The sequence below is a fragment of the Melopsittacus undulatus genome, chromosome 3 (assembly GCF_012275295.1).
Source record: "Melopsittacus undulatus isolate bMelUnd1 chromosome 3, bMelUnd1.mat.Z, whole genome shotgun sequence".
Classification (NCBI taxonomy): Eukaryota; Metazoa; Chordata; class Aves; order Psittaciformes; family Psittaculidae; genus Melopsittacus; species Melopsittacus undulatus.
In genome coordinates, this window is record NC_047529.1 from 8,976,561 (window position 1) to 9,004,325 (window position 27,765).

At 41.1% G+C, this 27,765-nt stretch overlaps 1 protein-coding gene across 3 annotated transcripts; it reads right to left on the reverse strand.

The window, feature by feature from the left end:
• Positions 1–11,622: 11,622 nt before the first annotated feature.
• On the reverse strand, positions 11,623–27,274 carry PLEK (pleckstrin). 3 transcript variants are annotated; one of them, XM_031047546.2, is made up of 9 exons: positions 27,223–27,274; positions 23,649–23,807; positions 18,617–18,798; positions 17,320–17,411; positions 16,748–16,932; positions 15,526–15,630; positions 13,509–13,592; positions 12,824–12,893; positions 11,623–11,897 (listed from the first exon to the last, which is right to left on the reverse strand). In XM_031047546.2, exons 2-9 carry the CDS (start codon positions 23,796–23,798, stop codon positions 11,758–11,760), a joined length of 1,008 nt encoding a protein of 335 aa, XP_030903406.2. In that variant the 5' UTR covers positions 23,799–23,807; positions 27,223–27,274; the 3' UTR covers positions 11,623–11,757. The 3 variants fall into 3 exon arrangements, with proteins under 3 accessions (XP_030903406.2, XP_030903404.2, XP_012984094.2); XM_031047544.2 differs by lacking the exon at positions 27,223–27,274 and adding an exon at positions 26,750–26,887; XM_013128640.2 differs by lacking the exon at positions 27,223–27,274 and adding an exon at positions 26,750–26,852 and having other exon boundaries at positions 11,657–11,897; positions 23,649–23,804.
• Positions 27,275–27,765: the final 491 nt, after the last annotated feature.

A 27,765-nucleotide genomic window follows, 5' to 3' on the forward strand; every position in this document is an offset into this window, starting at 1 on the left:
AGATAACACAACTTCATATATTTTTGTAGTTAGGCTAAAAGACATTCAGAAACTTAGTTTTTTCCTGCATCTCCCATCACATGAACCCTGCTTTACCAGCACTGATTTTTAGTACAGACTTTAAAAAATGCTGCTAGTAAAAGAGGACATGCCTGTCACGTTGCACAACATGGAAGTCAGCACAAAACCAACTTGTTACAGTTCCATTTGAATATCACCTTTCCCCATTCACTTAGCAGTAAGGAGTAAATTAAGCAGGAAAACGCTTTGAAGGTCCCTATTGCTGCAGTTATTCCTACAAAATTCACTCACCAATCTGGGATGAATTCTCTGTAGAAAGATAGAATCATAGAATACTTAGGGTTGGAAAGGACCTTAAGATAATCCAGTTCCAACCCCCCTGCCATAGGCAGGGACACCTCACACTAAACCATATCACCCAAGGCTCTGTCCAACCTGGCCTTGAACACTGCCAGGGGTGGAGCATACACAACCTGTCCCATTCCAGTGCCTCACCACCCTTGCAGTAAAGAACTTCTTCCTTATATCCAATCTAAACCTCCCCTGTTTAAGTTTCAACCCGTTACCCCTTGTCCTGTCACTAGTCCCTAATGAATAGTCCCTCTCCAGCACCCCTGTAGGCCCCCTTCAGATACTGGAAGGCTGCTATGAGGTCTCCACGCAGCCTTCTCTTTTCCAGGCTGAACAGCCCCAACTTTCTCAGCCTGTCTTCATACAGGAGGTGCTCCAGTCCCCTGATCATCCTCGTGGCCTCCTCTGGACTTGCTCCAACAGTTCTGTGTCCTTTTTTATGTTGAGGACACAAGATTTCTACCATGCTTATGAAAATTAGTTACTGTGAAGTGATTTAAAATCAACTACTGTAGACTTTGGCAGAGGATCGTCTGGCAATGTAAGGAGAGAAATGTCATGAGTATGAAATTCAATGGCACTAGATCAGGCCCCTGTTAGGTATCGAGTTTATTTAAATTAGGTCCAGCCTTGACTTTTAACAGGGCCAAATAACGCTAGATGGAGCAGTAGAGCAGTTCTGCTCTGAAAATACAGACCATGGTCGTCTGGGCTACCATCCAATATTGGGTTTTTTTGTTCGAGGATGCTGGTGGTTAAACAAAACCAGTAGTTGAAACTTGCTTACAACTTACCCATTTTTATTTGTTCACCATTATTTACCTGTTGCAGAATATTTGGTGAAAATATCTAGTACGTTTTACTCCCCTTTATTGCAAGTGTGTGGGCTCACAGGCATTTGTTGTAGGCACCCATCTCTACAGGCCAAGGAAGAACCAGAACAGTCAGGTGAAACTGGGAGCTCTAAAATGCTTCCAAGAACAGTATGTTATCTGTGTTCCCTTTTCTAGTTTGTAACATTCAACAGATTTCATCAAAACTGATCCACTTCTCTTAGCCTCCTACGGTTTCCCCATTAGAACAGACATTCAGCTCATAAGCACCAGTACCTTTTCTAAATCATGAGTAACATATCTAATTAAGAGAGCTTTCTCAACCACAATATTATGTGACATGATGCAATGACTACATATGTTTCTTACACATCTTCTGTAATTCATTCTTTTAGGTGTTAGTCCCAGTCTCAGGACCCCATTGCTTTAGGTTGTGTAAAGATGCATGATATCTCCCTTTACTGCCAAAAGAGTTGACACTGTTCTTGTGGGATGACTACTACATTAGCCAAAATGGATGCAGCATCCAAAATCCACTGAAGCTTCTGATATCACCCTGCTGCCAAACATGGCTGAAGTGTAACACAGAAGAAAGAACACTGCACAATATAGTGGATGCAGCACAACTCTCAATGAATTGCAAACACTGCTTCCTTTATTATTAGTAATTCTGCTCTGAGATTCTATCTAGTTAGCTCAAATAAAAACCCCAACACACACCACACCTAAGCACAACAGTTTTTCCACTGAAGGTGCTGCCTTACTGCCTGCTTACAGTATTTTGTTAACCTGACTTAAAGAGAGATAGAAGTGAAAAAAAACAGTTCATATAAATTAATAAAGAAGAAAATAATAGCAGCAGTGCATTCTCATCACCTCAGGAGTGCCCAATTTCTGATTTATAAGACAGGAAAAGCACACAATCACGGATGTAGTTCTTCATCCTTCTCACCCAGCTTCCTGTTACCTTCAGTCTCTAACTTCCAGACATCTATCCCCTCTTCCTGCTCCTTTCCTGCCCCTCAGCTGTCAGTTCTCATGTATGTCATGTATATGTCAGTATATTATCATGTATATGTCAGCTCTCATGTATCATGTCCCAGGATACAATTTTTAAATAGAACAATTATTCTGGTGTAAATCCTAACACAGAATTGTTTCCCTGTGCACTTTGGAGTAGCTTTTCCCCCTTCTCATACAAGCATAGGAATCACCAGTATCTGTCATGCCTCTACTTCTGTCCAGATCAGGTGGTTGTACCTCTTTAAACACACAAGGAGTTAAACAAATTAGACAAGGCCTGGATCTTTAAACATGGAGTAGCAATGGTGTAAGTTTCTCGTGAAAAATCTATTACTGAATGAAAAAGACCCAAGTATTTAAGTACAAGCTCTCATTAAAACAAAGTTTGTTTCCCCCCTCCCCACGCTGAGCCCCTCCTTTAAGGGATTTCATTCCCCCTGGAATGTCCATTACCTCAGTTCTGGTCTTCTGTTCTAGCCCTCTCTGCCCCTGCACCACTTGCTCAGCCTCTCAGCTCTGCTGCAGGCTGGATGTGCTCTATTCCCCTTAAAGACACCCCAACAGCATCCATCACTCCAAACAGTGGCAATTCCTACACCACATAGTTTAGGTTCATCTTTTCCCCCCTCCTACTTCTGAACCAAAACCACAGAAATGTCAGCAACAAGAAGATTGGTCCTAGGTTAGCCCTAATGCATAGGCATCCTTTCCCAGAGAGCAGCCAAGGCCACACAAACCCTCAAAGCTCACCTGCTACTCCAGGGTATGCAACAGCTACCCTCACACCTAGGTGGCTGGTGAAGCCCTTGTTGTGCTTCAGCACCCAGCTCTCCTACCCACAAGTTTTTGAGGAAGTGGCAAGTTCTACTTTAGCAAACCCCGCTGACCTCCTCACTGCACTCACACACCACTGCTACCCTCCTACTCAGCAGGTTTCAGCCGCAGAAAGATGCCCAAGGCATCCATCACCCAGGCATCTCATCACCCACACAGCCTTCCTGCTGCCCACCTTCTGCCACCCAGCTTTCCAAAGACAAAGAGGCATTCTGAGAGAGCACGTGAAGCTTGTGTGGTGCAGAGTGATTAGGATGTCCTCCACTCACACATCCCACATGGCTTAAACATGAGCTTAAAACAGTCAGGTTTCTGGTAGGAAAAAAAAGCTCCCTTGCTGTATAAAATGTCCCAAGCTGCTGCACACAGCTGGACATCAAAATGCCCAGCACCAAAGCTCAACCAGAGTATGCTATTTCTGTATTTCCAAACCTGCATGTGGTGTTAGAACCTTCCTTGCAACTACTCAGATTTGCAGTGCTCCATCTCTGAAGGGAGGAGCTGACAGTGTGGCTTTATTGCACCATGGTGCAGGATGTGGCTTTGGGCCATTGCCATTAACAGTCACACTAAACAAAAAAGAAAGCACGAGATGTTTAATCATCACAGACTTTTTTCATTAGACCACTCATATCTCAAAGCTAATCTTGTCAAAAGAAGTGTTTCTGCTGATAGGCTGGCACTAATGTCTCTGGTCTTTATCCTTGTCATCTCTAAAAGGTACCAAGTGGCAGAGTTATCCCAACTGAAGACAGAATAGCTGGGCTCAGGACTAGGATTGACTCCTTCAGCCCACCAGAGCTGACAGAAGGGCCATAAAAGCATACAGATGGGAGGATTTTGGTAGTTGTGGTGTTATTATTTTCTCTCCAAATGAACTTGGGTAGAGGCCTATCATATTTGCAGGTGTTGCTGAAGCAACTTCATGGCTGTTTTTCAGCATATTGCTGGTTTGGAAAAGTCTGTCCCTAAAGCCCTGGAAGGAATCACCTGCTGCATTTAACACCACATCAGCAGCTGCTTCTGATCAGCACAGCAATGCTAAAAACTGGAGGTTAGTGGTGTTTTGGTTTGAGGTTCTTTTTCAGGCCTCTGCTAAGGGCTAGACCCATTTCAGCTATTCTAGTAAACCAATAAAACCTGAGCCACAAAACTGTGGCTAGAACAGGGAGAAGGAAAGAGGTGATGGGCAGCAAACTCAGAGGTCCTGGGAGACCTACCAAGATAAAACCCTAGAGGACAATTCTATGTAGCAGCAGTTACCTGCAGCCCCTCAGAATTGTCCTGTACAACACTGCCACCCGTGTCCAGCAACCCTGGATTTACAAAGCTGGGGGGTTGGAATAAAAACCAGCCTACTAAAGCATGCAAATTAGGTACAAGATGAGCTTTTTTTGTTCCACATTTAAATAGGCTGTTAGAATGGCACATGCTGGTTTTAATGCGTGGTCCTTAAAAATCTTAACAGGCAAAGGAGCTACTGCTTGCAGATGTGGAAGCACTGACTGCAGAGGTTGCTTTGTGGCTGAGATGCCAGGCACTTGAAGCTCTACACAAAGACTTCTCCAGATGCCACAGGACAGCATCAGCCATCAGATGAAGTACTAGCCATAGCACTAAATATTGCTTTTAAATGCCTGAGTGATCTCAGAACACCAAACAGAAAACACCACAAGATGCTACCAGCTAACTATTGGAGAATTCAACTTGAAGGCTGAACTGCAGGTATAGATTGAACAAGCTGGAAAGAGGGGGAAGACTTCAAGCAAACAAATCAGCCACCTCAGGCCTTTAATCCTAACAGAGGAAAAAAGAACATTGAGAAAGGAAAATACTTTTGTGTATCAGCAGTATCTTGCAGCTAATAAATGAAATATGCCAGTATGCTGTGAGAATTTTATTCATCTGTTCAACTGAGAGACTATTTTCAATAGCTGTTTTTCTGTCATAATGCTAAAGAACAAGAGTGCTGTACAAATGTAGCTAGGAGTTCCTAACACCTAGGTTTCACAAGATACAGTATATACAGCTATTTGACAGTACAGCCAATAACAGAAGCTTGCCTCAAGCTTCATCACATGTGGCTGACCAAACTAACCAGCTTTCCTAATGACACCTCTATTTTGGAACTAGTCTTTAGACAATTTTATCTTAATTATACTGCTCTTTAAAGCCATTCTAACATGCAACTTTTATCAACACACATACTTAGAGACAACAATGCTGGGGGCTCCTCAAATACTTAAATAAGTAGATTATAACAGCACTTAATATCCATAATGTAACCAAACATCTATGCAAAGCATGTAGATATGAGGAGATGAGAGGAAGTTTTTGCTGTTCTAAAGGGGTGACCAGAGACCACTTGGTATGCTGTAGCACATCTAAAATGCCACTAGGATGTTTATGTCTTCGAGTTCCACCCTATGATGCCTAAGAAGCAGAGCTACATGCTTGCTTTTTATCTTAGAAAGCTTAGGTTAAAATAGCTTTAAGTAAAAGGAGGTGTTGCTGGAGGGAGTAGGGTTAAAAATCTGATCCAAACAAACCTTCCTATTATTAAAAGACAATGCATGCATGTATATTGACTTTGTTACTGTACTTGCACCATCACATACGAGCAAGACACAGCAATTTAAGCCTTCAAAAGCAGGACACTTGCGTACACACATAACAGAAGCAATGAAAGATAAAAAGGAAAGTTTCTTGGTTTTCTTTTTATATACTTCAGTGTTCAAGAAAGGATTCTCAGTCTTTTCCTTATGATGTGGAAGCAGGTAGATGAAGAGACTGATTAGACACTGATTTTTATAACTGATGCTCTTATCAGACTGCAATAGGTTCTAGTATATTTGGTAAGGAGAAAGGGGCTAATGGCAATACATTAAGAAAGTTCTCAATGTCCTTTTAATCTCTGGGTTTGAGGATTTGGGAAAATTGAGGTATCTAGTTTTAGATTTCTTAATTTAGGGGTTTTTTTCATGAAACTAGTCAATCCCTCCTCCTCCTCTCCCTTGATCACTCTGGTTTGTTAATAGCCAAGATGTTGGTGAAAGACATACTGAAGGCAAATTTTCACATTTACTAATGTATTTTCCCCTCCCTTTCAACTGCATGAAGCAGAAATCCATCAGTTTCATGAGCATTTGCCTTCAGTTCCTTTCCTCCCTCCTTCTCAGGCCTTTCTCGGGGATGGAAAAAGAGAGGAAAATGTGTTACCAGCTTAAAAAAAAGCAGCCTATGCAGGGAATATGAAAAGTTTTCTTACACCCCAATGCACTTCCAATGGAAGTCCAATGAAGTACAAAAAGCAGCATTTTCCTCAGCTTTCACACACAGTTTTACTTTTCCTTCAACCAAACTGAAGGGGGGGAAAATTAAGCAATCTAAAGAATCAGAAACAAAGTGTGGAAAGCCACAGTTTTGGTTTAAATGTGAAACAGGAAGTTCTTTGTCCGAATCGAGGGAGGGGGAAAAAGCTTATTTGGAAACCAAATGAAAAACTCTGTTTCAGGAAATCTCATGAGTAACAACAGAAAAAAACCCTTGTTTTCAGTGGGAGATTTTTAAGGGTGTTTTTTGCTTGCTTGGCTTGTAGGTCTCCACCCCACCATCTCAAGAGGAAAAGTAGTTCCTAAAATACCTTCAAAAAGTGATGAAATAACCACATTCAAATTATTCTTCATGCATCAGATTCAGACTTCAGTTATATCATCATTCCACACAATAAAAACAACTCACAGTACACATGGCAGCCCCCTGGCACATTCATCTTTCACGTGGACCAGGACTAAATCTCATTTTCCTACTGAAGCTGCTTCCACTCTCCTCTTTCAGACTATAATCCAGCACTGTAGGAGCCTGGTGAGAGCATTACAAAGGCTCTATATTGCAAAAAGGCTCCCTGGGGCAGCTGAGCCATGTGTGGTAGGCAGGCAAAGTCATCTGGAAAGGCACCATTGCTTCACCAGTCAGAACGCTGACCCAGCCTAAACCATTTGCTTTTTAGGTCATCTCCGAGTTCCTTAGTGCCACACAAGTAACACAGAAAGATATGAGATACATACTCAGGAGCCCCACTCCTGGGTAGCAGAGAAAGGGTTAGAAAGCAGTAGAAAGACCCCTTGCTGTCAAGCTTGGTCATAAGAAGCAGTACTGAGATATCCATCCTGTGTTCTGATATTAAAGGGCAAACATCTGACACTTTATACACTGAAAACTGATCATTTTACAGGCTAAATAATCTACATAATCTATACATATATATATACATAAGCTATAAATATATACAATTACTTAATTGTATAATCTGAAAACAATCATTCAAACCAGAGGCTGTGCATACAGCCTTGCATTTTATTTTATCCTAGCTTTTGAAAAGAACCTCTGACATATCATGGTCCATCATTAACACCTATATTCCCCTTTATTTATTTTAGGACAAACTTAACATTACTTAAAGAATATTCAAGTAGATAAGCTAAGGAACTTAACACTATTTATTGCCTAGCACATGCAGTTTTCTCAGGCTGCCAAAGCTATCAAACCCCAAGACTCCTCCAAGGAAGGTGGCTGGTGAGAAGAGATGAAAAGACTAGAGCACACATTCCCTGTTAGCTGACAGAAAACTCAAGAGAGGAGACAGAAATTTGAAGCCTGCCTTCTACTGCACACAGAAGTTCACACTGAGCATGGTAAGGTCTCAATACATCAATGAGAAGGCCACAGTTCACAGGCAAATATACAAGCACTTTCAAATCACAGACTAAAGGCACCCACAGAAATACTGACTGCCAGCAAATGGCAAAGAACTGTGAACTACTCATTTTGCTTTTTAAAGTTCCTCCTATAGTCGCCTACAGTTTTAAAAGGCACAAACTGAAAAACAGAACAAAAAAGCCAACAGCTCACCCCCGATCTGCTAAAACATTTCTGTGTCTCATCAAAAAGGTTATTTAAGGTTTCAGGCTTCTTAGTCTTGGTGTTATCCAGGCCTGAACAAATGGAAGCACTTCACAAACAGTAAAAAGCATTTAACCAGAGCCCTGTGGAGCAAGTTGTTTAAACTTGAAATAACTTCTGAAGTATTTGAGAACAAAGCAAACACACAAACAGGGAAAATTTTGGTGTTTAACATTTGTAGTAAGGTGAACTCAAAGACAGAACAGTATTACTGCACTGAAGACTGACCTGCAATACTACAAGAACACAAACGAGAACTTAATCTAAAAGAGAGACTTGACAGTGCACGCTAGATCATACCTCAGAGGCCTTAACAGTTTTTCTCCTCTTTATGAGCACACTTTGATTAAAGATTCCTCAATAAACTGCTCTATTACTAAAACCACATTTTCAGTAGATCTTTAACCCTTTCTGTTAACTACTCCCAAATAAAAACCAAAACCAGCACATTACAAAGAATAGCACCAAGATAATTACATTTAGCAACAAAATAATACTAACATTACCATTCAGAAGAAAGCTACAGAGTAGGAAAAGTAAGCAGCTCCTGGAAACCACTGCTAAAGATGCATTAAGACAGAACTACTTCCATATGCAGTGCTTATTTAATTATAAGAAGTAACACCTGTGGCTGAAAGCTTGTTGGGTAGTTGCAGTCCTCATGGATGTTATTTTTTCAGTGTATGGAGTTTGCTTTTTCCTCAGTTTTGTCCATGTTTTCTTTTAAACCATGGAATAAGGAGCTATGTGTCTACATGTTTGTTTTTATGGGTGCAATGGTTAATATACATTCCTAAAAATCTGACTGTAGTAAGTACACAGTCAGAGTTCCAGTACAGGGAAAACAGCTCAGTGTGAGATGTGGCAAGTCAAACACAAACCCAAGAGGATTTTTATAGAAGATTATATCATACAAATCTTCCAGTAATTGAAGATTATAAATACAGTCCTTATCCACAATGGTTTATTTTCTTGCTCTTTAGTCTACAAAAAAGAACGAATCCATGTTATGAGTATAAAGGGACCTGATGTTGATGTATCAACTGCTGAGTGCATGGAAGTGTGATTTAAATGGTTAGAGGGTGAAAATAGATGGAGGAAGCACAAACATGAAGGTCTGCTCTTCTGGTTTTTCTCTTTCAATTAGTAATGCCTTGTGGTAGGCCTGCTCCCTCTTCTCTTGTGCTGGTACTCAGGATAGACGTCTCTTCGCTTCCATGCCTTCTGAGTAACTTGGTTGGCCTCATGATCTATGCTAGACTTGTAGCTGCTTTTAAATACTGAATTGGACAGCATCTATTTAGTATCTCTAGAAATTGTAGTGATGTACCTTTATTCTTTTCATATACAGACATCTATTACAATAGTCAATCACCACCTTAGCTTCAGTAGCTTTCTCCTTAGCAAATTTTTTGACTCAGTTTAAGGATTGTGACAACTGTCATCATCTCACTTAGAACAACTAAGGTCAGACTGCTGGTGGTATTCAGGTACCTACTTTGCTTTTTAAAAGCACTGCCAGGAGTTAGGAAACCAAATGTCTTTGAAAACTAGCCCCATAATAACTCTGTCCCATGATTCATCCCTTGTGCAGAGCTCATCAGAGAGAAAAGGTCTGTGAAATATATTGATTTTCTTGTCAGGCCCTGTCTGAAAATGGACTAGGGCACGTTCTCCCTATAATACAGAGCTAATTCTTGATGTCAAGAAATGCATAAGAACCTGGCTAAAAGGAAGAACAGTTTGGAGTCACTCCCAGTATGAGACTCAGGCAAATTAAAACGTTTATTGCAGGAAGTGTAGGTAGAGTGGCATCAGACATACACTTTCCATTCTTCTGTTTCCACCAAGAAACAGGGAGTCTCACAAACCCTTGTGTGTGATCTATCTTCAAAAGAGCTACCTGTCAGGTTAGAGACCCTACTGCTATAGTCTGGTACACACATCAGAGCTCTTCCACAAAGACACTGGCTAGCATCATCTACCAGAGAAAATACAGTTCATACGTGGGCAGATGGACACTTGACTGGGCACAGGGAAAAATGACAAGTCAGAGAATGGTAGAACTTTTTAGTTTTATTAAAAATTAGGAGTTGCATCCCTTCTTTGCTAAGCTGGGCAAGTTTCCATTGTTTGGTTGTGTGATGTTTTATCTGTTTTCCTGTGCCATAAAGTATTTTGGGGTTACTGAGCTCAGAAAGCAAAAATAAGCAGCAACCACAAAGCAATTATCACAAAAGCAGGCTGAGCAAACAGTGTAGTTTTTTTCCTTCCTCAGAATGACAGACCAGCCTTCAGTAGCCCTGTCAGCTTGTGTGAGATATAGGAAGTGCCTGCCAGAAGCTGATTTCCCCTGGATGTCTTAAATAGGCATGACGATGTGGTGGCCTTGTCAGCCTGCTGCCCCTCAAAGGCTGTGTTTCCTTTGTGACAAGCACTACTAAGGCAAAAGACCTTCATACTCATTAGCTCAGATACAAGTATAATTAAGCAGACTTGAAGAGAAGCTTTAGATCCAGATATATTTTTAAGACTAAAGAGATCTGAATAATAATTAAGGATAAGGTACCTTATTAGATCCAGAACAAGAGTTTTAAAACTTTTGAAGTTTACTTGCACTCAGAAGCATCAGTCTGCATCAGGAACAGCCTACATACAGAATATGATGTTAACTTTAATTTCAATTCCTGCATAAAATTAAACTTAGAAGCTTTATACAGCCAGAAAACAACATAAGGATTGCTCAGGTAAACTGATCTTGTCAAATAACATTTATTTTAGTTACCGCAAGCATAAGGTTTCTCTTATACAACTAAGGCACAGAACCAAGAACTGAGTATGTTGCTGGAGGTTAAAAAAGAAAAACCTAAACAAACCCACTTCAGTCAGTAGTTTGAGTAGGTAACCCATGGATTCTTTCCTTTCTCCTTTCTATTTAATTCAAATACAGGTCAAATCAGCAGTACCTGACATCCTATTAACTGCTTTGGGGATCTAAATGAAGGGAAATAATGTCCTAGAGCAGATTCTTGTAGATAAATTTAGCATCAAAATCAGGTGAGATAAACAACTCGAACTGAGATTTCTTCGTATTTGAAATACTGTGGGAACTTTTCCTCATACAGCTGTCATCACATCAAGTTGTACTTGCTTTCTACAAGGTGTTTCTATAATTGTCTTCATTCTTCCCCTCCTTAATACTGATGGATTATAAAGGAGTGGATCAGGTTTCCAAGCAAGTTGATTTCTTTCCTAAATCTATGGCATCCTTTGCATAGGTGAACAAGCAGTAAAAAGATCTAGCAAAGAAGGAAGTGTAAAGTTTGTCTCAGGAAGACTTTAAAATATCTCAAGATATTGAAATGCATCAAAGGCTGGATGGTGACTAGCTCAGCTTCTCACAGTGACGTGGATCTGTTCCCTGTTAATGGTAAAATCTGTACTACCAGCTGTGGCAGCACAAAAAGGTGTAAGGTACCACCTTCCCAAGGTGGACTGATTAAGCAGCACACACTACTCTCGCATGTTCTGCTGTACAATTCAGTAAAATATTACCATAACACAAGTGGAAAAATACTTTGTTAGTGCCCACTTATAGCATTGAAACCTACTGCCCACCCTCACCCCAGCCCACAAGCCTTAGGATGCCTTTCTGGATGATATTGCTTTCTTTCAGTGAAATTTCTGTTTTAAGTTACTAATTTCAGTTGTCTGTCTTCTTGGCAGCTCATCTTCATTTTCCAGTCCTAGAAACTGCCTGAATTGCTTTGATCCACTCTGTACGCTCTGCAGGTGAGGCTGCTTGCAAGTAATAGTGGATGTCATTTGCTGTGATAATTTCAAAGAGGATGTTGTCGACATCATGCTTCTTGGCTACAGGGAAGAGAAACAGGGAAGTCAGACATGAAAGGGTACCTTGTGTTCACAAAGTTTCTTCCTTTACACACCGTAAGGGGATTTCCTTTCTAAGTTGAGCCTGATCAGGCCTTCACAAACCAATTGCAAGGTTGGGTCCATGAGATAGGTCTCTCTTGGAAAATAACCTATGAATTCTGCACATTTCACCTTCAAGAGTCTCTGGTTAATTGATCCTCAACCGTGGAAAGGTCTGCAATCCTACAGACAGGTCATATTCCCCATATTCCCCATATTCCCCCTGTTCTTTAAGACCCCTTCCAACTCTAACCATTCTATGGTTTATGAAACCCTTCCATGCCTTGCCAGCTACAAATCAAGACATTCAAGTTCACGTCACATCCAGAATCTCTGGTTTTTTTTCATATCTACCACCACAGGCTACACGGGTGCTGAGATGCCAACTTGCTGGATATGAGTTTGCCACTCCCATGGGAGCAGAATGCATGGAATGAGTGTTTCTTGTTCCTTGCAGCAATGCTCAGCCATTGCTGTTCCCACAGTTTCTAGTTTTGGGAGGGAACAGAATGCGAACAGTAACAATTTGTGGCATAACCATTTCTAACTTAAATGTTCCATCCCAAACTCATCAGCTAAAAAAAGCAAACTCAGCTTACTTTGTCTAAGGCCAGTTATCCCAACATAGGGATGGTGTCATCCTTTTGACAGGTCTTCTCTGAACAACTTAAAAAACACAAGATTCCCTCTTGCTACCTTCACCATAATATCATTCTCCAGTAATTAAGACAGCAATAGACTAGTCTCTAGAATTACTAGACCATTGCACACAGATTAGCTTTGAGTAAAAACCACTTGTGACTTCAGACAGATTGAAAGAATGTATCAAAAATGTATTATACAGCTAATTCAATATAGTTCCTTACAGTCAGGCATATCTTCCACTGCTGTCACCACACTGCCTCTCAAGTGAATGGCTCCCAGTGGTTCTTCTCCCTGATGAGGACATGAAATCAAAATAAAATTCAACACTTCTGATACTGTTCATATGTTAATATGTGGCTACAACACCAGAACAGAAACAAAAACATTTAATGACATGGTATGTCACATGGGAAACCAGAGGATCCTCAATATATGCATGACATGGAGCATGGGGGGGTATGGTAGGGGGAAATAAGAAATCTCTTCAGGGATTTGGAATTCAGGATCTGCTGAGTACTTAGCATGTCCTGAACAAAGGTATGAGAAGAATATGAGCCTTGTGCCAACTGTAAGGTTTTTTTTCAATGTCCCAGTAAATAGAAAAAGGCCTAGTTCATTTTAATCAAATGAGAGCACACATTAATTCTTATTAATCACACCATAGAAGAGGTGAGAGCACAGTTCAGGGTTACCCGTTTCCAGGTCTGGGTGACACTTGCCTCCCTGACTTGGAAGACCCAGAAACCATCCTTCACCCTGCTTTTCCAGAGGATGGCTAGGCCATGTGAGCTCCCCTGTACTGCTTGGCCTTTCCTATCACACACTCCCATGCAAATACTCCATTCAGATATTTCTATAAGGTATTGGCTTTAAAACAAACAAGGAAATAAACCAAATGTCTCTTACACCAGCTGGATCATAGTAGTGAAGATATGCAGGGTCCTCTCTTAAAACAAACTTTCTCACTTTCCAGTTCTTCCTCCGATGTCCCTAGAAAAATTCAAAACCAGGAATGTTGTGAACTGCTTTACCTGCAAGCACTTACAGTCAGCTTACCCATACATGAGAGAACAGGCAAATATAAAAGGAAAAAGGCTGAATATTTTGGACAGGAAGTATTCACTGCATCCCACTTTTTTGCACAACTGGCCTTTCACACCAGTTTCTCTTTTTATGTGTCATATGAAGCAGGACAGCTTCAACATAGGAGATGCTCCTAAACACATTTCATAGCCTGGTAGTCATGACATTCACATGAGGTGTCTGAAAACTAGGTTTAAATGCTTGCCAGAAAGCATGGCTGCAAAATGTCTTGCAGGAAGGTACTGTGAACTATTGGCAAGGATGAGCTGAAGGTCCTTCTTTCCCCGCAAGACAAAACCAATCAACAACAAAAAAAGGCTTATCTGGCTTAAGAACCCTAGGGAGGTTTCCCGGCTGAGAAGCTCAGGCAGAAATAACACCATCTTCCAATATGGGTGTAGATGCCTCACTGCTGTTTTCAAGATTCAAATGATGGGTGGGACAAATCTAGATCTGCTGAAAGCATTCTCATCAGAAGCAGTAACGCTTCTGAGCAATGATCCACAGGTCACTGAGGATGACCAATCCCAGACCAACACAAGTGGAAGACTGTCATGAACCACTTCCTCTCAGCATTTCAAAATACGTTTCTCAACAAGCTACACTGCACAGAAGTTCTTACTAACTAGGCCATTGTGAATGTGACAGGGTAAAAGCAGAAAGATTGCTTCTATTTCTTTCGAGTAATCTGATTGAGCAACAGAAATACAAATGAAGATCACAAAAAATTTCTTAGGCATCAAATGAATATTTTAACAGTGAAGGTTCATACTTGATACTAGGAAACATTTATTTACAGAGAACATGGACAAATACTGGAAGAGATTTCCTAAAGAGGTTATTAATGCCCCAAGCCTATCAGTGTTTAAGAGACATTTGGGCAATGCCCTGAATAACATGCTTTAACCTTCAGTTCATTGGGGACTGTAGTGACAGGACATGGGGTAATGGGTTCAAACTTAAACAGGGGAAGTTTAGATTGGATATAAGGAAGAAGTTCTTTACTATGAGGGTGGTGAGGCACTGGAATGGGTTACCCAGGGAGGTTGTGAATGTTCCATCCCTGGCAGTGTTCAAGGCCAGGTTGGACAGAGCCTTGGGTGACATGATTTAGTGTAAGGTGTCCCTTCCCATGGCAGGGGGGTTGGAACTTGATTTTAAGGTCCTTTCCAATCCTAACTGTTCTATGATTCTATGGTCAGCCCTGAGATGGTCAGCCAGTTGGCCTAGATGATTATTGTAGGCTCCTTTCAACTGAACTATTCTCTTAATTTAAGAATCCTGGTCTTGCCTTCCATTCACTAATATCTGCTTGCAATGGCCCCAGAAAGTAAGCATCTTATCATCACAGTCACCATATTGCTTAAAGTTTTGCTGGAAAGGAAAGGTATACAGTTACCTGCCACCTTACAGATGGGACAGAATTAAATACTAGTAACTGAAAGGACTCTTTTGCTCAGGTACACTAAAAAAAGCCCGTGAAAACTGGCAACTGAATCCAGCTGTGTATCCAGAGGGACATTGGATTGGCAGCGTTTTTACCCAATTCACCAATGACTTGTCACATCTCCTGCTTTAGCACCCTTTCCTAATTAAAGCTATAATCTGACTTATTTTGTAGTAAGAGCAATAAACCTTGCAAAGTTGGGCAGAAGCTCTGCTGCCATGCTACAGCAAGTATTCTTTGTGCTAAGGCAAGAGGGACAGAGATGAAATCTATAAACTGTGGAGATGGCATAAGCTGGTTTATCCCTTCCCTAAAGCTTTTTGTTGTAAAAGTGTAAACCTGTATCCAATGAACACCATCCCAGTGACAAAATGGAACATATGCAATACTGACCTGTTTCAGCAAACATCCTTGTTTGACTACTATGCCTCTGAATTCTTCTTTCAGGACCACATCATCATCACTAGAATTCCCATCACAGAAAAACCCACTGTCTGGCTGCATGACCACAAGAGAAAATTCAGAAGTTACACAGGTGCTGCATGTCTATGTACATGTACAAATATGGCTTCTCTTTGGCTTCCCTCCTCCTTAATGTAGGATGGTAATGATGTAAATGTAGGTAACCATTCATATGGCTTAGAGTAAACATCTGTGCTGCCAACTTGTATGATAACAAGTCAGACATTGACCTGCTGTGGTCTCTTCACACCATACTGGTATTGAATCAAACTAGAAACAAGCTGAAAGTAAGCAGAGCACACATGGACTGCTAGAAGTGTCCCAGGTAGCCATCAGCTGTGATGGCCACAAGGCTGCTTTCATCAACTGTGTCTCTGCTTCCATTGCTGCACAGGTAAAGTGTCCCTGCCACAGACACATTCTAGGAAGACAAATTAAGTAATGGAAGAGTCATTTTACTGAAGTCAAGTGATTCTATATGGTGAATATAAAGAAAATCGTTATATTCAAGCATTTTCACATGACAGAAGGCATACTTTTTGTTAGTATGAGTTCATAAGCAAACATCTTTAAAACAGTATTTGACTGTGGTACTGTGGGTTCTTCAAATCAATCCACAGAACTTGAAGCAATAAACCAAAAAGGTTGGGTGAACTACCCAGGACAGGTGTTATTGGGGGACATTAAAAACTTCTTTGCTCACAGGCAAGCTGTGTATGCGTGTGTGACATGCACTGAGTCAGATTTGATGGCTCCACACAAAAGAAAAAAAGGATTTGTAGCTTGTGTCATTCCAGGAAGCCCCATGATAATGAATTACTTGCTTGCCTCCTGCTGAATCATCAGAGGAACTGATGGTTAAATTCTGGTCACTGGTGAAATTACCAGGAACAAAGCCTAAGTTATAAAGAACCCAGCTTAAACTCAGCACTCAGTTCACACTTAGGAGGGTACGAGAAAAAGAAATGTCCTGCTTACAAATATTAAAGTGAGCCAGTTCATTCTGAATATCATGTAGAGAAAGACAATTAATGTAGATCTCTCTGTTTCTGTCCAATCTTTCCTCTAGGACTTAAGAAACCCAACAAGAAGCCTGAGAAAAGCAGAGCATTAGTAATTCTGAGACAAATAAAAACCAGAATGCAACACTCACAAAGTAATAGTAGGCATCGCTGAGATCTAAGAAAGGGGTGTCTGACAGCCCCTCAGCAGCAGCCTTGGATGTATCCTCTGCAGGCTGTAGGTAGCCTTCACTCAGGAGTGAAGAGGCAAGCATGAGACCTTCTTTGCGATTTCGGATGGAGTTACTAGACACCAGCCAGTCAATCACAGTGGTGCCTGGTTACAAAGGAACAAACAATATCAGGCACAAACCATTTGACTGAAAGCAAGACAGAAATTACAATGTGACACTGTTGAAGAATATTTCAGAAAGGAATAATTCTTCTGTATTTAAGCATTTCATGCAACTTTCTACAAAGATCTATATCAAACTTTTTGGCACTGGTTAATTTTCTTTCTCTTCTCTTGCTTACCATGGCCACAACTGAACACCTTTTCAAGATTCATCCTTAAAGCACCTCCAGTGTTGGTCAGAAAAACATCTGCAGGCTTTCTTCTTAAACTTCTCTGTGCTCTACAGAGCATAGAGCTGTTTCATCTATCCATAGCCTCTCAGCCTGTGCTCCCTTTGTTATATGAGAAAGCAGGACAAGAGCTCCTTACCGGTAAAGCAGTGATTGTACACTTTTTTGTCCTTTTCCAGCTTCAACTCCTTTATTCCCTTTTCAGGATCTTTCATTGAGAGGTACAAAGCACTGTGCATAAAAAGAACCACAGAAACTTAGCAAATAAAAAGCTTTAGCCAGTTTGTGCGATAATATCATTGTCATTCACAGGATCTTCATGCTTTGCTGGCATATTACTCTCTGCAGGGTTACAGCATGGCTTAGTTTAATCTGAAAAATTCATGTTGCAAAGCCTGGAGTCTTCTGTCACAGCTAGGGGAGCAAAGGGACAAGTGCTCAAGTGGTTCACCACACCCCCATGATTTCAGAATGGAACAAATTATGTAGTGTGAACAGCAGTGAATACCCACTCCTGAGGCATCTTCACAGGGCCCCACGGCCTTGGTGCCAATAAGGAGCTCACTGCTCTGCACTGTGTTCCCCCAAAGGTCCTTGGCTGAGCAAAAAATCTGACACTGTGACATCTCCAAAGACTGCATGCCCTCAGAGGCAGCAAGTAACCTCAGTGAGCCCTGGCATTACTTTCTTCCTCACATCCACTTTTCACTTGCTTAGAACTCTTGGAGCACTGGAATGACAAGAAAGATGAATATTAAATGTCACATCCTTTGGCCTGTCAGTCAGGGTGATCCTCTGCTAAAGCAGAGAAGTGAAATTTGGTTGGATCTTGGCTCTGTGCAGTTTTACTGTCTTACAAGGAGCACTGCAGGTTCATTTGTACCTTGGTGTTTACTGCTCAGAGGCAAGAAGTTGTCCTTAACTTTTTAAAGTACTGACAAACAGATGGCTTCCTGTGTGTGACCTTTATCTGTTCTTCTCCATTTGCCAGTTCCAAGTTCTCTGGCAAGCACCACTCTACCCTCAGCATCCAAAACTTAGGCTAACATCAGTGTTCCTCTGGAAAGCAAACAAAAGCTTTAAAATATTTTTAAAATAGACTATATATTGCATAAAAACGCCTCTCCTGGCAGAATCACACTGTGGCTGGGGTCTCCTTTTCCATTGCAGTGTGCTCAGAAATCTCCTTATCAGCAAAATCCTTTGATAAATAAGCAAGTTTTGGTGCATTGAAAATTATTTTCCCGGTTCTGATCGCTAGCTCATTTCTGCCACATTCTGAGCTCTGTAATCTTTAGTCATGCAGAAAGGACTGAGTGAAACCAGAGAGGTAGCATGGACAGACATGCCCATAGCTTGTCCAGACAGAGGTTACGCTATCTGGCACACTGCCTGCAGATGGAAGTAAAAGGGGGAGCAGAGCTATGAGAACAAACCTCAAGTTGATTGTTTCAGGCAGTCTGATAGATTTTCTTGTGGATTTTCTGGCAAACCGCTGGCCTCCATCTATGCAATGAATTGCTCTCTTGATATCTCGTACCCAGGCATCTCTCTCCTCCAGGTAGGCAGCTTGAAAAAAGTGGTCCTGCTGCTTGGCTGCAGTGATCTTGAAGACAAACTGCAATGATAAATGATGTTTCTTTTAGAAGTCACTCTAGTGTAGCCAGTTGGGCACAGTTAGCCCAGTACCACCACAACATACAGGCTACCTGTGCCTGAGGGACTACTGAAAGTGCCTTACACAGTTACGTTTAAAAACCTCTGAAGAAAAGCATGAACAGGCAGTGCAGGAAACTGACTCTTGTTATTTCCTGCTGGGTGACCCTGACATTGTCATTATAGCCAAGGTGAGTGGCACCAGTGTAGTGGCCTATTTTAACTTTTGCTTGGAAGTTCAACTGAGAGGCTCAAGTGCCCAGCCCTGCAGGCTTACAGTGGGTGTAAATTTCTGTTACTGTTTATAAAGATGAGGTTAGTCTGAGGGAGGGAAAAATACCCACTTCATGTACCTCAGCTACTGATTCACAAAGCCAGAAAAGGTCACAGTCACACTGGAGAGCAGCTGAACACATCTGCAGCCTAGCAAACCTTTAAGGGCTTGGTAGGGAGATGGTACATCCCACCCGTGGCTACATCTTATGATCGCTACCTATCTAAACACACTAGCAACAATGGAAAAACTATTTCCCAAAATGAGAAAAGATCTTTTAAAGGTAATTCTGAGCAGAAAAAAATAACACCAACCTGGGGGAGGAGGGGGAAGCTGGGGAAAGGAATAAGGAAAACTAAAATCCAACACAACAACCAAGAAAACCCAAACCCAAAGTTCATACTATTTGATCTCATATTCATCCAGTGATCTTTTCAATAGAAAATCAGAATCTAATTACTCAGGCAGGAGGGTTTCCACTTCCTCTAAAATACAGTTCTCCATAAGCAGAATTGTAATTTGTTCCATAGTTGTATTAGAGTAAGTACAAGAGGTTCTGTCTCAGCAGGCATCTGAAAGTGACAGGCTAATCAGCAAGCCAACAGCATTGCTTTATGAGGGCAAGTAAAGCAGAGGCTATCATCATCAAAGAGCAGAGCGTGGTGAGTCTACAGCAGTGAACTGAAAGCACTGAGTCCGCTGAGGCCCGCATTTGTAAATGGCACGTTTCTGAATATCCCCAGTATGCATCTTCCAGATTGCTGTCAATGTGAAAAATTCTGACACCCTGACATTGTGTGGAAGTCCCACTGACTTTCATGGAAGACAGATATCAAAGTTACAAACAGTGGGTCCTGAAAAATCTATTTCAGACAGAAAAGTAACTGTTTCTGATGAGACACCATTCATCTTTCCAGCAACACCTACCATTTCTATTATGCAGTAAAGAGCTATATCCTGAAAAGCAATGTATGGTACATTTGTGAAAAGCAAACAGATTAGTGCGAGGTATCCCTGCCCATGGCAGGGGGGTTGGAACTAGATGATCTTAAGGACCTTTCCAACCCTAAGTATTCTATGATTCTATGAAATCCCAATATCCAAGAATCATGCTTACACACTAGGTTAACAGAATGAAATACTAAATCATTAATACAAGCTTTTACCAAATGGAAAATCAACAATCTCAAAGTCAAAGAGCTCAGAAGCTATGTAAAGTGAAATGCTAATGAAAAGTTTATTCCCAGTACACAGAGGCAATTGGGAAAGCTCTGACTCTTAACTTCAGCTCTTGGAAAGCTAAGCCACTAAGCTAGACATCTAAGCTCTGTCTGAAATCAGTGAAAAGCTTGAGTCTCCAAACTTAGAAGTGACCAAGTCACAAGGCCTCTGATGATGCGCTTCTGTTTGTGCTTTAGTGAAAATTAGACAATTAGACTGTTCTAAATACTAACATTTTGGTTTAAATTAGGACAAACGTATCTGACTGTAAGCAACCATGCATGATAATGTTATCCACAGGAAAGCCATGGGGAAAGCCATAGAGAAAGCTCAAGCATAGCAGAATTAATATCACATTAAGAAGTGATCAAACTTCAGATGAAGAATGGTGATGAATGCACTTTGAAACAAAATCTCCAAATATACAGTTGCAGTCTCTTCTGAACAGGTTATATTTGTTTCTGTTTAACAAATCCAAGATTGCTTCCTTTCCCCACAGAACCTGCTTTTGGCAACTGATTTAGCAAAATGTCTCCTGAATTTTCAAGCTAGGTCCTGATACAGATACACATGCTGATTCAAAAAGCTAAAGTCTAACCAAATGAATATAAAAGTCTGCTCATGGCCCAGTGTCCCAAACTGGGTTTGAGTGAGACTGGCTAATAAGAATTATCCCACTTTTCACCTTTGAAACTCCTGTCCTAAAATTATACATTTATTTCTAGCTATATGAAACAAATGTACGCAAACCACTAAGAATCAGAATAATTCCCATAAGAGGAAGAACTATATGTTTTGGCATGCAAGCAGTGAGAAGGCAGGATGGAATGCAGAGGCATTGCTTGTATACAATCCCATTGACAGTGTCATTCATACAAACGAGCATGCTGAAGTTTTGCTTGTTTGAACAGTGCAAATTGTAATTCAATGTGTTTCCAAGGCTATTAGTCTATGTAATTGCAGAATTGTCCCACCAACTCAGTAAGGAGGATCTGATCCAACAGCCACTGAAGTTGCCTGGATTGCTTCCACTGACTTCAGCAAACTCTGCATCAGATCTCACTTATGAGAAGGTGGTTTGGGTGCCTCAACCCCCAGGTCTGAGATCCTTCCTTTTTTTCTATATTCTCCCTCAGAAAAAGCCCCAGCAACTGAAGCGAAGCCTAAAGTAAATCTCAATATTTAAACTCATAATGTAAAATGAAGCATAATGTCCACTGCAGCCAAAGGAAGGCTCCTCAAAGACTTCATCACCCTTTGATACAGATGCCATATATCTTCTGCTAACTGCTACATCTTCGAGCAACCCTTTGGGCAGGCAAGGCTGTTTCTTACTTTGCCTTCAGCAGACAACAGACACTTTAGACCTCTCTGCCTAACTTGTAGAATGTACCATGCTGGTCAATTATCTTTTCATTATTGTTAAATGTGTTACTGTTAATGATATTTCCTAGCAACTATTATAGACCAATAGTTATGTCAGTGCCTCAATAAGAGTTAAAGAAAAACCCAAACCAAACCAACCAACCAATCAGGAAAAAAAAACGCTCAAAAAAACACAAACAACAAAAACACCCCCACAAAACTGTTTGGAAAAGAATGCTTCATGAGAAAAACCTAACTTCCAACATTATAATGTAGGATCTGTGATACAGTACCCTTCTCCTCATGCATCATACCTCATAAGTAGAGTGCTGTGCTGAAGCTTGTTAATTAGATAATGTAGGAACATGGTTTCAAAACAGTAGAATTAGAACCAAGTGTGTGCAGATATACTTAGTTTCTGTTCCTTTACTTGGTAATTTCATGTTCCTGCCCTGTGCTCTAGTCCCTAGATGTAATTCTGCTTCACCTTTATTACCCATGGTTTACAAAAGATGTAAAGCCAAGTGCTGTAACTAAGTGCTCTCAGCAGTGCCCAGGCAATGCACTGACACACAGTCACACTGGCTGAAGCAGAAGGTTAGGTCTGAAGCTGCAGGAGTCAACCAGCAAGGTTTGCCCAGCCGTGCCAAGAATGGCTCAGACAGGAGCTGTTAGCAATAAGGAAGAGTAAATGGGCATGACTAGCAGTCAATCTTAAACCCTTCTGAATCAGTTGGACAATCTCCCTTGCCAGCTCAGGGATCAAAAAGCCTATGATGAGCATGGGGTGGGAATACGTGATTGCGCAACTCTCTTCCAGGCATGACAATACAGTCTCCTTCTGCAGACAACTCCCAGCACCTATGGATAGCTAGGAAAAGCAGATGGCTCTTGATGATCCTGCTTTGGATGGGATTACCAAGTGTTCCCGGGAGAGGCAGCCATCTACAATTTCTTTGACTTAGCACAGAATTAACTGCAAACTTTGTTCTCTGCCCCATCCTTCTATTGCACTGCCTCAAAGAAGTAGGAGACCCTTTTTCTTAAAAGGATATAAGTCTAAAAAGACTTCATAAGAATCAACTTTTTTAATATATAAATATGGGGACTGCACAAAGAAGAAAAAACAAAAGAAAGAATTAAAAAGAAGGAAGGAAAATAAAAGGAAACCTAGCAGGTCCAAACCTGACACCAGGGACCCTGACTCCGCTTACCGCAAAACCTAAGGACAGGTGTAATTCTCTTCACTCATATGAGAAAATGCAGCTTTCTCTCTCATGTACTCTCACACTTTCTATTTTTCTAATGCTCTCAGACTTCTGTCTTCAGTCAGGTATCCTCATGGTAAACTTCTTTAAGCTGTAATTGTACAATCTTCCAGATTCTGGGGAACCCCTTTGTCAAAGGAATTCCTGAGGGTATGATGCCTATTTGATGAAACCAAGTTGCTGAAATAACAAATGACTGACCATAGATAGGATTCTTTGCTCATACTGGAAATCCTGTTTTACCAATAACTATTATGCATGAACCCTATAACAAAATATGTATGCTTGTACATTTATCTTCCTCTACCTTTCTTCTGTCACATAAGACTCTGAATTTGCAAATATAGTCACCTGTGTGCTTTACTGGGAAGCAGGACCTGTGTGTGCACTTGCTACCTTTGACTTTAAGAGATCCCAAATATGTAGGCAACATTTGAACTACTTTCTCTAGGTCAGTTTTGGGTTTTACTCTCTGAGTGTAAATGTGACTCTTAGTCACTTGCAAAAGCCCTACCAGTAACAATACAGTGGTGATTAATACAGATATCATTAATGTGAAATATGTGGGGTCACCAAATGGTAATAAAATGATTTGGAAATATAGCTTTACTTAGGCATGTGGGTCACAGCATTTATCTCTTTGCTGTATCACGATTTTTTCATTGTTATTGAAAAAGTACTTACCATTCTTTTGCCAAAATCTTGGCATGGGCTGTTAATAGAGCTTCCCTTTAGTGGGACCATCCCTTTGGGGCTGTTGTCAGCCTTCCGCTTGTAGAATTCAATTCCATCTTCTAAGAGCACTACCCACATCGGCTTCCAGGTGTTAAACATGCTGCCCTGCTGCAATAAACAGATGTGTATACTATGTTCAATATATCACTCTCGTCACATGATACTCACTGAAGATATGACCTTCCAGGGAGTGTCTGACATACTGAAATAACTATCACTAGTGTCTCAAGGAGAACACAGCACAACCACACCTATCTTACTACACAATTAAAGAGCACTGTTGTTATTCCTCTGATCACCACTGTTTGACCCTTGCCATCTCAGCCATGAGTGTGTCCGAAAATCACACTGCCTGCCCCAGGAGGTGTTTCTTTTCAGTATCAGTCCCAACTACTGTCTTCAAGATGACCTAGTGGCAATATTATGAATAAGCCTCAAAGTTTCTGGATGTGAAATGGCACATCAGAACTGTCTCATTAGAATCATATAATCATAGAATAGTTAGAGTTGGAAAGGACCTTAAGATAACCTAGTTCCAACCCCCTGCCATGGGCAGGGACACCTCACACTAAACCATGGCACCCAAGGCTATGTCCAACCTGGCCTTGAACACTGCCAGGGATGAAGCATTCACAACTTCCTTGGGCAATCCATTCCAGTGCCTCACCACCCTTACAGCAAAGAACTTCTTCTTTATATCCAATCTAAACTTCCCCTCTTTAAGTTCTAATCCATTACTCCTTGTCCTATTAACCTGGGCATCTTATGCAATATTTAGGACTTGGTGCTACAATACAGTCAGCTGTTGAGGCTTGGTTGTCTAGTAAGAAAGCATACACCTCAGAGGATTTCTAGACATAGAGGTATAAACTGTAAGACTAACGAACAGTATAAGGGTCTTCAGCTGCAGATCTCCAGCCTCTGAGATGAGGAATTGAAGTGCTTCATTTAATCTTTTAAAGTTTTTACTTCCCATTCCTGAAACACAGCTGTTAGATGCAAGAAATACAGAGATAAAGATAGGGCCAGATCCTACATATAATGAAACACACAGAAAAATTCTATGGGTCTCAGAGAGAAACAACCTGCTTCTCTGTGTTGAGCATGATTAACTGCTAAAACTACTAAGACTGTTGCATTCTAGCTAGGTGTCGTCTGTGGTCCCACCACTTTTGAAGCTGGTTGTGGTCACAATCCCAGATACCCAAGTGACTTACTACACTGCATCTCTGTCCACCTCAGATGATGGTGGCTGAGCCATGCTAAAGCTGCAGATAGAAGCAAGGCAGCCACAGTTATGCTGTGAAAATGGCCTGTTTTGATTTGGTAAACCTGAAAGCTGGGCAGATGTGGTTATATTTGCACTTTTTATTTCTGCAGAAGTGAATGGGACAGAAACACACTGAGCCTTTATTTTATTTTTATTTTAATTATTCTCCAGATGAACCGTTTGTCACATCCTTTTTGCTTCCCTACCTTCCAAGAGAGGCCTTTGAACTCTGAGTAAGACCTTATGTTCAATTACAGGGTGAGGAGGAAAAACCATCAGCTGAGATCTTATTAAGCGTAAGACTTGCTTCTAGCCTCTGCAGCCCACACTAGGGACAGAAAGTGATCAACAAATGCTATTTATGTACTTTTCTCCTCTTCATTATGCCTGCAAAGTGAAAACAAGGATTTGACCTCCTAAAGAAGTCATCATGAGGCCACAGGGCCCTTTGCAGAGAGTGAAGACCATTTGTCACTGACTTTCTCCTCTTGATATTTATGTTAGGGTGGGGAACAGTGCTGTGCTTAAGGGTCAGTGCTTTAGCTTGGACTATGTGACCTCCAAAAGGGAACTGTAAGAGCCTCATTTGCATACGGGTTGACTGCTGTTTGCTTTTGATTCTGTATTTATTTATTAAGCAATAAGAATTTACCATTATTTGAGAGTCTAAATTAACCCACTGGTCAATTTTCTGCTAAGAAATTAATTAAGATGATGGGCCAAGGCAAGAACTGTTGCAATTTCCTTTTGTTTGTGGGTTTACCATAAGCAGTCTTTCTGCTCATAAACAGAGAAGTCCAGCACTTCCTAAAGCCCAGACTCTAACATGCTCTACCAAAGGAAGCCACTGCAGAGCAGTGTTAAGACTGGCATTCTCAGACACACATCATCAGCAAACCCAAACATGGTCACATTGTTCTCATCTAGAACATCTTATGAAAGATAAGCAAGCTTTTCCTGGACTAAAAATCAAGCTGTCACACCTACTCCAAAGACTGCAGACACAGACAGGTTTTCCTTGAATTGCTCTATGAAATCATTAGCTACTTTAAGAACACACAAAACTTCCCTTTGGTAGAACAATTTTTATAACATCTGCAGCACTACAGTATCAGAAAATCAGCTGTTTCTTACGCTCACATGACACAAAGCCCCCCCAAAATACAGAAATAGAAATTTAAGCTGACCTAAAACCCCTTAAAGGGTGAACTCATACTTCTTGGAGTTCACATAGTACAAGTTAAACCACTGACCCTAAGCACAGCACTGTTCCCCACCCTAATGTAAGTATCAAGAGGAGAAAGTTAGTGGCAAATGGCTTTCACTCTGCAAAGGGACCTGTGGCCCCACAGAGTGCCTCAAGACCAAAGTGATATGACCTCTTTGATCTCACTATGCTTCCTTGCTATTTAACTCAGCAATTAAGTGCATTTGAGTAGTCTATGTCCATTTCAAGCTGCTACCTGTCTTGCCAGGCTTCTACTGTGGGCATTAGATTACTTAATAAAAATATAAATCTTTTGATCCAAAGGTACATCCAAGATATGTGTAAAATGCCTTATGTAGTAATCTGACAAGATAAAACTGCTAGTAAGTATCTCTATGATCACTAACACCACCCTGGTTTACTGCTCAAGGAATTCTGTTCATTTGCTTTTTCTTTTTGGTAAAAAAAATATCCTTTTTTTAATAACTGAAACCAAAGTATGTTTTCCTACACCTCCCCAACCTGTTCAGAGTTAGCTTCCTCCTCTACTCAGTCCAAAGCTGCCCCCCTTACCTTCTTAACCAAGTACCCCTCCCTTATACGCATCGGTTCTCGCTCCATGTCTCAGGCAATCCTGTTCCCTGGTCTATCAGCGCTGGCAGTCAAGTTCTTCTGGCAGCAAAGTCTGTGGGCTGGCATTTTTACAGTACAGCTGTGTCACTTTCACAAGTTCCTCTGCCTGCTAATCACATGAAAACAAGCCCATTTCCTCTTACAGAGAGAGAGATAGGGAAACGCAGAAGCACGTGTGTATTTATAGTTTGCCTCTGACAGAACAAGCAACAGCCTGACAAAACGCTCAACTGTATCAAATACAGCCAGCCTTGACGAGAGTCCTGGGTAATAAAATAAGCATCTTAGTGCCCAATCCCAAGAAATAAGGCCCGCTCCACAAATACATGAACTCTAGCAAACAAACAGCTTGGTGTACTGAGCTGCTGCTTGGTGCAAGCCAAAAGGGTCTCAGAGACAGGCTTCCAACTCACCAGTTCTGTTATTTCATCCTGCCTTGGAAGTCTGACTCACAGCGGGTGAGCATGTGGAGTCTGGCAGCAAGCTGGAGGGCGCTCGCTTGGTTAATGACTATGCACCGTCTGCTAACATGGAACCTCCTATGATCCAGTTTACACCCATTGTCCCTTGTCCTACCACTGGATATCACTGAAAAAAGCCTAGCTCCATCATCCTGACACCCACCCTTTACATATTTGTAAACACAAATACTGATACAGAGGGTTTATCAGACTTGATCAGGTTTTGGAGTTTGATGCTGAGGCCTCCCAAAGAGGTTAGCTGTCAAGTAGGCTAAATGAATTAGACCAGCACACCGCAAAGCACCACAAAATGTCACTTTCTATGAGCATCTTTTACTTGCTGCAGAGCTGACCAAGCAAATCCTCCATTAGGCAGTTTGCAAATCAAAGGTTCAATATATGCTTTCTAATTCTCTGACTGTCAAGTATACATGACATCAGCCAACAGATTCTAAAATTATTAGAGACAGAAACTCATGCATTAACTAATAAACC

Coding starts and splice junctions, on each gene's coding strand:
- PLEK (XM_031047544.2), bottom strand. CDS start 26,797: ATGGAGCGAGAACCGATGCGTATAAGGGAGGGGTACTTGGTTAAGAAG. Junction 23,808..26,749: donor AGGGGTACTTGGTTAAGAAG/GTAAGGGGGGCA, acceptor TGTTTATTGCAG/CAGGGCAGCATGTTTAACAC. Junction 18,799..23,648: donor AAGATTTTGGCAAAAGAATG/GTAAGTACTTTT, acceptor TTATCATTGCAG/TTTGTCTTCAAGATCACTGC.